General features: G+C 39.5%; 1 protein-coding gene across 4 annotated transcripts; it reads left to right on the plus strand.

Annotated features, from left to right (window-relative positions):
- The first annotated feature begins 1,434 nt into the window (after window positions 1–1,434).
- On the plus strand, window positions 1,435–10,333 carry mbip (MAP3K12 binding inhibitory protein 1). 4 transcript variants are annotated; one of them, XM_034235498.1, is made up of 9 exons: window positions 1,435–1,575; window positions 2,899–3,015; window positions 3,210–3,419; window positions 3,928–4,024; window positions 4,379–4,447; window positions 4,813–4,980; window positions 5,468–5,565; window positions 9,795–9,833; window positions 9,926–10,333. In XM_034235498.1, exons 1-9 carry the CDS (start codon window positions 1,453–1,455, stop codon window positions 10,028–10,030), a joined length of 1,026 nt encoding a protein of 341 aa, XP_034091389.1. In that variant the 5' UTR covers window positions 1,435–1,452; the 3' UTR covers window positions 10,031–10,333. The 4 variants fall into 4 exon arrangements, with proteins under 4 accessions (XP_034091389.1, XP_034091391.1, XP_034091390.1 ...); XM_034235500.1 differs by having other exon boundaries at window positions 4,822–4,980; XM_034235499.1 differs by having other exon boundaries at window positions 4,382–4,447.
- Window positions 10,334–11,424: the final 1,091 nt, after the last annotated feature.

The raw sequence follows: 11,424 nt of genomic DNA on the forward strand, positions 1-11,424 counted from the left end.
CAATGGCTCAGCATGTCAAACCATGTCAAGTGTTACAGTTCCCTTCCTGTTTCAGGGGGGAAAAAAATATCACCCCACAGATGAATTCACCAAAAAGGCTTGTCTTTAGACCCCTTCCTAAAATGATTAACCCTTCTACACTGCATTATTGAGTTCTGAGTGGTTGTGCTTTCTCATTGCCTGTAATTGTTCTTTTTCTATGTTGCCTTCATCAGTCTCTCTCCCCATTATATGAAAAGAAGGGAAAAATGTCTGAATAGAGGAGGGAGATTTTCCCACAGTCACTCAACTCAGAAAAATACGCCATTGTGGCCGGGTTCCCATCCCAATGCCTTGCTGCACAGTCCGCTGCGATTCAGGGACAATGTTCTTATAATTGAGTGGCCATTCTTCCTCCTGTTTGAAAAGTAAGTGATGGTGATGAGGAACAGGGTTACATATGGCTGCAAATCAGTGCAGTCTGCAGGTAAACATGTCTGATTGTTTCCCATTTGAGTGCTGATATAATTTAGAGGAAAATCCTATACCATTTAATGCACTTTAGTTATTTAAGTTGTATCCTAGGCTTGATGTGCATTTAGTGTTACACGTATGCTCCTTTGAGTAAATGCACCCAGAATATTTTTTCATATTTGAGCAAAAATCTAATACTTAAACAATTACTGAAAGGTTAATGTTATCTGTGGTATGGGCCATAAGCCTTTCTAACTAATTTCATTCTCTCTTTATAATATCAGCATAACCTGCAACCCCCGCATGTATCTTCTAGTAAAAGGCAAAGCAAGTCATTATAAACACGGGGCAGTTTCAAAGTGTTTGTATTGTGTATTTAAATGCAGTAGAAGCAAACAAAGAACAAGGAATATATCAGAAAATATATATTAATATACATTTTGAGGCAATGCAGATTTAAAATATGAAAATACATCAAAACAAAGGAAAAAAATATTTTTACAGAGTGATAAACAAATAATAATAATAATAGGTACGCTTACTTGTAAAGCTGGTCACAGATAAGGCACACTATTTTGACTCGGTTTTTTGTTCCAAATGGGGGTGCTAGTTGGTTGATTCATAAGACTTTAAAAACAAACATGATCTGCAACCACAACCTCTCTTTTACATTGTAATTCTTATGCTGAGGGGAAATGTGGTTTGCATAAATTGAATTGGAGGAAACATATAATTAAAACATATTTAGTTAAATTGTATGTAAACTTTTAGAAATAAAAAACGGTATGAAGCTGGCATATATAAATATAAGACTTTTAAAAGCGTACTACCCACATCGAATATAGCCAAATGAGGTCTATTTAAATATAATGCATTTACTTGATATAGTACTATTTGTATTCTGCACAAACACAGCAGTGGTTCTGAAGAGGGCAGGCTGATCACGTGGTCTGATTACAAGCCAATCAGCGGGCAGTATTCTGCAGCTGTTTAACTGCAATGGCGGATACAATGAAGCTTAGTGAAAATCACCCTCCTCCTCGTGAATCCAGCAACATGTCCAGCAGCTACAGGGACTGCATGTGTGCGATACTGAAGCTCTTTTCAGACTTCGGGAGAGAGGTTGGTTCACATTGTTTTAGCCACATTTAGCCCCGAGATATGTTTCTTCTCCGTCCGAGTTGTATGTTAGCTCCATGCTAATGTTTTTAGCATCCCGGGTTAGCAGGATACACTTCATTCATTTTACTCAACATTCAAGCCGTGCTAAAGAAAGTAGCAACAACGTAACCTTCCCTTGTTTTTGTTGGTATTTATTTAATTTCAATTTACTAGCTCGTTGCTTCCAGACGTGGTTATACCAGCTTTTCTGCCTCACCAATTTAAGCAACCTGCAACATCCTGCAGTTTTAAGGCAAATGTATGCATGTAGCTCCTTTCAGAAATTGGCCTGATTCAAAGTCAATTATATGCATTTAAATGTAATAAAAGCAAACTTAAAGCAGTTCATATGTAGGAATATATGAACATAGTAAAAAACTAATTCAGAGGCAATTCATACAAATGAAATTAAGACGAAGTGAAAATAAAGCATTAAACATGACATTGTTTATTGGGATTCAATCTTATTTGTGAGATACCAGCCACCTCGCCTCACCAATTTAAGCTAATCTCTCCTAATGTCACTTCACTCTGTTGTCATTAACCCCGCTCACCTCTCTCTTTCTAGCTCTCCCTGAAACCTGTATTTAACATGTGAACTCTGTAATTCAGGATCACGTGGTCTGAATTATTTAGCATTTACGTGATTCCTATTCCCGTCCATTCTCTTGGAAAAGCAAGAATAAGAACACAATCTTTGGGGGGAAATCAATATAAGATAAGATAGACATTTATTGATCCCAATTTGGGAAATGTTTGTGTTGCAGCAGCATAAAAAGACATGGCATTGTACAATACATATTCAAAGACAAGAAATAATTTGAATTTACAAATGAACAATAACAAGATATAAAGCAAGATATTATATATACATAAGTATGTGACACAATATGTATTAGCACTTCAATTCTTTATGTACACATATTCTTGCACCTGCTCTACCTTCAGCATGTAGATCAAATATATCTCTACTTTATGTGGCATTATCAAAGTGGAGTCTCTCCAATTGGATTATTATCTTTGATAAATAGGTCATTATAAAATCTCAGAAAATGTCCATAATTCCCAGAGTCCAAAATAATATTCGAAATGGCTTGCATTATCGGACTAACAGTATTTAACCTAGATACTCAATAAACACATATTATAAAAGCAGAGAAAGGCAGAAATCACTTACTAATGCACACTGGCTGATAAGTAGAAGTATTTGAAGCACTCCATTTGCTTTAATGTGTTGTGCAGTGTAGCCTCACTTTTTGTCTCTTTCTATATTTTTAAATCAAGCTCAAATTGAGTGATGCTGCTCTGAGAATAGAAGTCAACATCGATGCTGCGGATCTCCCGTCATCTCCAGATGCTCAGGTGCACAGCTGTTTGCAGGAGCATATCACTAAATTACAGGTACATTGGCTTCACATTAACACTAAAAGGGTTTGATGAAATGCTTTTAAATTGATGCCTATACATTATTATTTGTATAGGCTATTTTTAAACTGCATTATACCCTTTAATGCTTGTTAGTAAAGGCCTATTTCATTTTAAAAACTATTATTTGTGCTATGAATGTTATATTACTTTTTCCCATTTTTAAATAGGCTGTTTCAGAAAGCTTAAAGACGCTAGTGGATGCTCAGGGCGATACATCCTCTACAAAAGACGTCACAACAGACGATGCCGTCACCTCGTCGTCACTCAGAGAGCAGATGACGGATCTGTCTGAGTTTTATCCTCAGAGCGCCGACGACGAAGACAGCAAGACGGCAGAGGATGACGTCATGGTTCAGATCCGAGCCAAGAAGTCAGAGGTTGGTCTCCGTCAGCAGATCTGGAAGTGACAGTTTTAGAGACCTCTTTACTCTATGTTAACCAAATGAATAATGATAAATAATTGCTCCCAAGGATGTGAACATGACGTGCCGCAGGGAAGCAGAGAATGAGGGGTCCTTTAGTGCGGTGGTTGGGTAGAACAGACCACATTGCTGGAGGGCTTTGAGAGAGGGCCAGGTCCTTGATGGATTATGAAGTGGATGCTCATTACTCTGAGATTGCATGTGGATGAAGGACAAGAGCCCCCCATTCTGTTGTGCATTTATTTTGGTAGCCAAGCAAACAGTATTCATATTCCATCATGGAATGATGGCAAGCAATTCAACTTTTTTGGCTACCTGAAAATATTTTCTACTACATTTTCTCGTTCCATGTAATGCAAATGACTGTTTGCCCCCCAACTCATTGCTTTCTTGACACCTATCAATAGCTCATCAATCCACTGTATCTCATTATCTTTGTTCTCTGTCTCCATTGAAATCCTAGATTGAGCGAAGAATATCTGCATTTATGGAACGCAAGCAGATGGAGATCAATGAAAACAATGTACGCGAGTTTTGCAACGTGATCGACTGCAATCAGGGTGAGAATGGGGAAGAGGTTGGGGGCAGGGTGGAGAGGGAGCCTGCACACAGATTGCCAATGTTTGGGAGAGAGCTGATTTCCACAGGCGAGAGGTCAGGCTGAACTGCACAAAGAGTGGGGCTGAAGTAGCTAACACACTCGGCCTCGAAACACAACCAGCTTAGCCGAGAAAAACACGAGACCGAGGGCTTTTTAAATTCAAAGCCTGAGTGAGATACCAGTAATAGAAATCAGGACGCACTAATGGCAATAATTGGCATTTAAGCCATCTATATACACATTTTCTAAGAACTTTAATTACATTTTGACATTACGTTCTAATTATATATTTTTAATCAAAATGTCTCCTCAGTAGAAAACAGCTGTGCCAGGACAGATGCAGTTTTCACTCCTTATCCAGGTTTCAAAAGCCACGTGAAAGGTAAGGAAATAAATATTTCCTACAAATGTCAATGTGACATTTCTTAACAGCTTAATTCTTTTCAATTGCACTTATCTTTTTAAGTAAGTCATAGGTCCATAAAGTTAATGAAGAAAAATGACTTGACAGATGACAAGAAATTGTGTTTTTTTAAAATATGTTTTGGTTTAATGAATACATAAAGTATTATGAATGCATTAAATAAGAAGTGCTGAACCATTTGAAGAACCAACCGATAAACTACTGTGAATTAGTCAAAACAAAGGGGTTTAGTATGACCCCTTTATAGATCTGCATGCTTTGTCCTCAGACCCGTTTGCTCGTCCCTGGTTTTAATATCATGGCTTTTGTTTGTGATCTTCTTGCCTGGCTAGTTACCCGGGTGGTGAACACTTATGGGCCCCAGACTCGCAGTGGGGGGGGCCAGGGAGAGGCAGGGGATCCGCAGAGGGGCCCGATGTCGAGAGACTGTGGAAACGCAGCCATAGAAGAGCGACTTCAGAACATCGAGACTCACCTGAGACTCCCCACAGGTCGGACATGTGACAAAGTGTCTCACTGTATGTTACGTTTAACATGTCTGAAAGGCTTACATGTAATAACAGAAACAAAAAATAGTGTGTTCATGGTGATCTTCAATCATAGCAATTTAAAATGAGAGCGTATAGTAAATGTTATAGTCTATATGCAAAGTGGAATTAATCTGAAAAATAAGGATTCAAGGTTAATTTACAACGAAATGCAGCTGTAGCTTAATCCATTATGCAACACACTTAAAACAGAACAATAACATTAGTAGTAGTGCATTCCTGAAGTGCTTTTTAAAATATTGCATCAGGACTAATTGTAAACAACCAAAAACAATGATGAATTCTCTAGTCTGAGCAAGCTGATTCGAAACTGATATTCACATTATTAACAAAGACATATTTTATTATGACTTCTCTTTTGAACAGTCACAATCCATACCCACGTCTGTTGTGTTCATCATGTTAAACAACAAGCGTTTTCCTTCCTCAGCGGGCCCTGTTCCTCTGAGTGTGTACCAGAGGCTGAAGAAGCTGGAGGATCGGATCCTGGAGCTGGAGGGACTCTCCCCGGAGTACTTTCAGTCCACGGTGAGTCTTTGCCTTTAAAATAGATACCTTAAAGCCACTTCATATTAATTCAGTGTTTATACACATGTCTTTTATTGTAATAATGTGCGATTTTTAAATGTTCTTTTTAATTCAATTTGTAATATTTAATGTATTATAATGTTAAGAAAATATCACTCGTCACCGGCTTGGTCTTCAATATCAGGATACATGTATTTATTATCCTTGCAAGAATGGAAGTAGTCATCACACACAGGGCTGCGTGGGCAAATAGTTCCAGAATAGTGTCCTTCACATGCCTTAAATACAAGAGAGGGTGTCACAAGATGGAAGAATACCGGTTCAAAGCAGTATTCAATGTTTAGTTCAGATTAGCTAAGGCCTGCGTAAGCAATAAACATGACAGTCATATGCCTATCTCCATAGAGGCTGAATCATCGTGTTAATCACATAGCTATCATATTACTTGTGCCAGTCATCAAGGATAAAGCTGGGAAGATTAATGGCATTGATAATTACAGACCCATTGCTTTAGCTAGCATTCTCTCCAAAGTGTTGGAGAAAATTCTGTTGGATAGGCTGGAAAGGTATATTACCACAGCTGACAACCAGTTCGGTTTTAAAAGAAAACATGGCACAGATATGTGTATTTTTGCTTTAAAAGACATTATAGCAAAAATATAGAAGCCATAATTCCACCATGTTTCTGTGTTTTATTGATGCTTCCAAGGCATTTGATCGACTGAATCATTACAAATTATTTGACAAAATGTGCCAGAGAGGGGTACCCAAGTACATAATAAGGATCTTAGCCTTTCGGTATGCACATCAGACTATGCAGGTGAAGTGGGGCAATACTGTGTCTGAACATGTTGGTAATGGGGTCAAGCAAGGTGGGATTTGATCTCCTTTGTTGTTTAATCTGTACATGGACGATCTGTCCAGGAAACTGAACTTGTGTAAAACTGTCTGTGTCATCGGAGCTACTGTTGTCAACCACCTTATGTACGCAGATGATTTAATCATCTTCTCCCCATGCAGTGCTGGCTTACAACAGCTCCTGAGGACTTGTTCCCAGTATGGCATTGATTTTAATATTAAGTATAACGCCAAGAAGAGTAGCATCATGATTGTGCGAAGTAAAGAGGATTAAAAAGGCTGTATTTCCTAATTTTATTCTCAGTAGCAACATTCTACTTGTGTGCAGTGAGATGAAGTACCTTGGTCATTATATTTCTGATGATCTCACAGATGACAAAGACATCCATAGACAGCGCTGCAAACGGTATGCCCAGGCAAACTTATTAATGCGGAAGTTTCACAAGTGCTCTGTAGATGTCAAGGTATCACTTTTTAAAGCTTTCTGTACACGGCTCACCTGTGGAGTAACTACAAGGCTAGAAGCATGCAAAAACTAAAAGTTGCATACAATGATGCTTTACGGTTGCTGCTGAGGGTACCGAGATGGCACAGTGCCAGCCAGCTGTTTGTTAACTTGGGGGTACCTACTTGTCACGCCCTTTTAAGAAAGTTAATGTACAAATTCATGTGTCGCCTAGAAGACTCGGACAATCATGTTATCTCGATTTTAATTAACCCTGTGAAGAGTTCTACCCGGTTCTCTTCCATGATTTGGAGACATTGGCGCAATCGCCTATACAGACAGTGAGCATGTGTGGCTCGCTGTGATTGGACTGATTTGATGTTTTTATCTGTTTTGTGTTTAGCTTTTTATTTATTGATGTATGTTTTGTCTTTTTTTGTGTGATATGGACCTTGAGTCTGGAATAAAGATTGGAAGTAATATGCCTACAACAGTGTGTCCTGACGCTCTTGCTACGTAGGGCCTTTGTTATCATGTGCTACTCTGATATTAGAAGAGTACATTTATTATTTTAAGGCTGGAGCCACACGGAGACGATAACGAAACAAACCGAATTCGATATCAAAAAAGTCTTCCGTCCACACGAGACAGCTCGACCCGCTGGAGACGCTGTAGTACATATGCCGGGCCTGTAAGTGGCGCTGTACTTCCGCCACAAAATACACCAAAAGCAGCGAAGAAGACCCCCCGAGCATGGTTGCCATGGTTGCCCTTCTGTTTATTCTCCGCGGTGGATTTAGCAACATGTAGTTCATGTAGTTCTCCATGTCCACTTGTTGCTGATGGTTGTGGTAGAGGAGCTGTAGATGTTGCACTAACATCTGTAGCATGGTCAGTAGTTACTGACCATGCTACAGCAGTGAGCAGCAGAGGCGGGGAGAGGCGGGGCTATTGCGTCATCGTTATCAGGAAATGATCGTATAGGGCGTAGACACGGAGCCGTTTGACCCCCCCAGAGCGTTGCGTTCGCAGATCTATCCACCTTGGGACCCGTTATCGTTATCTGCGTTTCCCTGGTGGCCTTGTGTGGCCGAACCGTCTATAAGATAGAGAACTGTCGCGGATACGACCCGTTTCGTCTCCGTGTGGCTGCAGCCTAAGTCCCTTAAAGTCATAGGTTTACCCTTCCTTTGCTAAAGACATTTGAACTGTGATGATTTTGGGGATGCCGTTCAATTATTGGTCATACAGTTTAGATCCTCGCATAGTCTTGCTTTCCTACTGTGTGACAAGAGTGTGTGGATGAAGCATTTTGTTGTTAAATGTTACTTATATAGCGGCTAAGTAGTTTGCTAGCCAGCTAATTTGACCAGGTTTCCATGCTTCACTGAAAATGAGCTGCTGTTTTCTGAGGCTCCTCTCAGTCTAAGGACTGTGGGTTGTGCTAGCTAGCTAATTGTGCTGTGATAAACATTAAAACCATCAATTTAAATGGTAGCCATGTGCATGGAGGCTACTAATTCAACAGTACAGAAGAACATTTCTTCAACAAAGGAAATGATACATAAGTGGTACGTTTCTTGTAATTGCTTTGAATGGGGTTCACATCTGAAATGAAGTGCTCCAGTTTTAGATGCTGACCACAGAGTTTTTGTTTCGTCTCCCCCAGTTTGACCTCTGCACTTACCTTATCACCCAGAGGAACCACAACAAGGGGATACACGCTTCCGGCTTGGTTAAATCTTGCTAAACAAGGCTGTTGTAAACCCAGAGAACAGCACGCATCTCAATATGTCCGAAAGTAATTAATTGGACCGTGTTCAATATTCAAGTCACAGACTCTCATTTCCCGTCTTGAAGGAGTCCGTCCGGCACGAGTTCAGTTACAGAGCGAGTGTGCTTTAGATGCTGCACGTCTCTTCAGAAAGTATCTCTGATCTCCGCATGCTGCTGCTCTCCGTCTGCTGCGACTCGCTGCATGTTTGTGTGAGCCGAGCAAAGGATGTTGAGTGTCTTTGAATAAACTGATGGGGTCTTTTATATTCGGAGTGCCACTTTTTTTGGTGGCAATTTCTAAAAATGCTGTAGTTTGGTGTTTGCTGAAGAGCTGCACACAGTTGGCCCACAGGAACAACATCTTAACACTGAACAGTAAAGGAGGATCCTTAACAAATTATGCAGCAACTTAAAGATGAGCAATCTCGCAAGGTTCAAGCCAAAGATATGGAGTCAAAACACATTTTCTGAGCGGTGTTAAATGGGGGATGTCACAGACACATTGCTTCCTTTGTTAACTGGGTGTTTCTCAATGTCGACGAAGGCTGCTCCAGAGCCACTATTTCAAGCATACTACGTCATCGAGTGCCGCCGAAGTACTGTTCCAATGCCCAGCATACTTGGAATTCTACCGAGCCCGGCGTACTTCGTAGCGAGAAATTTCGAGGCTGCACATGTGTAGACTCCGCAGTCTTAAAATCCCCACAATGCTTTGCGCACGGACCAATTTCCCCAAATCTGTGGTGGAAAATGTAAGGCAGGGCTTCTCATATGACGCACACTTGCTCGCCTGTTCCACTCTTCGTTTTCCAAATGCCAGGAAGTATTCTTGCCTCGCTTCTGAAGCAAGATGCTCGGAAGACATGTGCTACCAAGCAAGCGTATTCGACATTGAGAAACTCCCAGAGTCTCTAAATAAACAAAGCAACCTTACATGATATTGTAACATGTAAGATGACCTTACACAATGTGACACCTCTTGTATTTTGTCAAGTGCATATTTGAGAAATACTCAGCCTATGATTTATTTTCTTTTTGTTACAGTCGTTTGTACAGAAAGTAAACGGATAACGACCTCTCTATGCTCATAAAAGCTCATCTAGTTTAGAATTTGTACTAATTAAACAAGTTGAATGTCTACTTTTTTCAGAGTCACCTACACAAGAGACCGAAGACGTCCCCTGCTCAGGTCAGTAGTTTTGCTTCCTTTCACTGCACTCTTTATGTAAAGGTCGGCCATTATTTGAAATGTTGATCAGGCTGTTATAATTTGTCCTTCAGGCCTGCAGTCTGACGGAGCTGGATGAGAAGATCAGTGCCGTGAAAGCAGCGCTACTGAAGAGGGTGAATGAATTTGGGCCTGGATATGAAGAAGAGTCACTGTAACACCTCTGTCCAAACACACTGTCTTTACGTCTAAAACTTCTGTCCTTTTGTGTTTCTCACCATCAAAAGCATTTCTTATGAGCTTAATTTGACTGTATTTCTATAGTTTTGTAGTTAACTGACATTGTCCTGTAATTAAATATATTTTCCCTTCATGAATGTTTCGACTCATGAGTTTTACATGTAAACTATTAACTGGGATGCATGTGCAATCGGAATCTTATTATGTTGTCCATAGTTTCTAAAATAAACTGCCCAAAAGTCTTGCAATAGTATGTTGAAAATAAAAGACAGTATAAAATGTCCGAGTGTCATATAATAGAAGGTAAAATGTCACCAAAGGGTTATAAAAAGCTACTACTTTGACTATGACTTTTTTGACATTTTTCGATGTACTATACTATGAATTTTAACAACTTTCTTCGACACACTATACTATGAATTAGTTTACTATATGACTTTTTTTAATACGTTTTTTCGACATACTATACTATGACTTTTTTATAAAAAATGTTGACACTACTATGAAATATCTTTACAACTTTCTTCGACGTTCTATGACTTTTTTCAATCTAGTTTTTTTTATGACATACTAAAGAATGGGGCATGAAATGCAAGAACATTACCTTTTCATCCCTACTTCTAATTTCCCCTTTAAACAGCTTACATTTAATACAGGACTCAGCTGCTGTGTCAACCTGGTCATTCTTGTGTTGGTATAACAAGTCTACAATGTATGATTCTTATTTATTTCACATAATATACAATTTCCTTTCAAAGTCTGTTGTAAGGTCTGACTTACAATCAAATGCTAACATTTGAAAAGCTGTAATCTCATAATTCTCCATAGCATTAATGAATTAACACTTTTCTGACATGTGTTGAATTATTCCAGCTCTAATAGATAATACAAGTTCTGATCTGAGCTACTCCTCAAAAACACAGCAAACAAATATGAAGTGAAATACATTTTTTCCTTAAACATTTTCAGCATTAATCTCTAATGCTGGCAGGGGGTGTGTGTTCGTGTGTGTGTGTTTGAGATGAATCAGAGAGCACCTGATTTATCTGCCTGACTGCTGTGTGACAATGATCACCCCTAATGGTTGTCATTATACCAAATGACCTGATTACGGCATCTCTGTTTGGAAAACATATTGGAGACCCAACAAACCAGCATTAAATGAGATGCGGCTGCGTTTGACACTGTGACATGTTTACAAAACGCTTTCACGTAGAGATTCAACTGAGCGTGCGGCTGGAGCTCCAATTATGAGTTTTCTCTTTTGACTTTTGATGAGTAACCCTGGTTCTTCTTACAACTCAGTGCAATAGTTCTTACACCCAAACTTGCAAAAGTGCAGATTTATTGACAGTTTTATGTTGACGCCTGG

Source organism: Gymnodraco acuticeps, unplaced genomic scaffold, assembly GCF_902827175.1.
Source record: "Gymnodraco acuticeps unplaced genomic scaffold, fGymAcu1.1, whole genome shotgun sequence".
NCBI lineage: Eukaryota > Metazoa > Chordata > Actinopteri > Perciformes > Bathydraconidae > Gymnodraco > Gymnodraco acuticeps.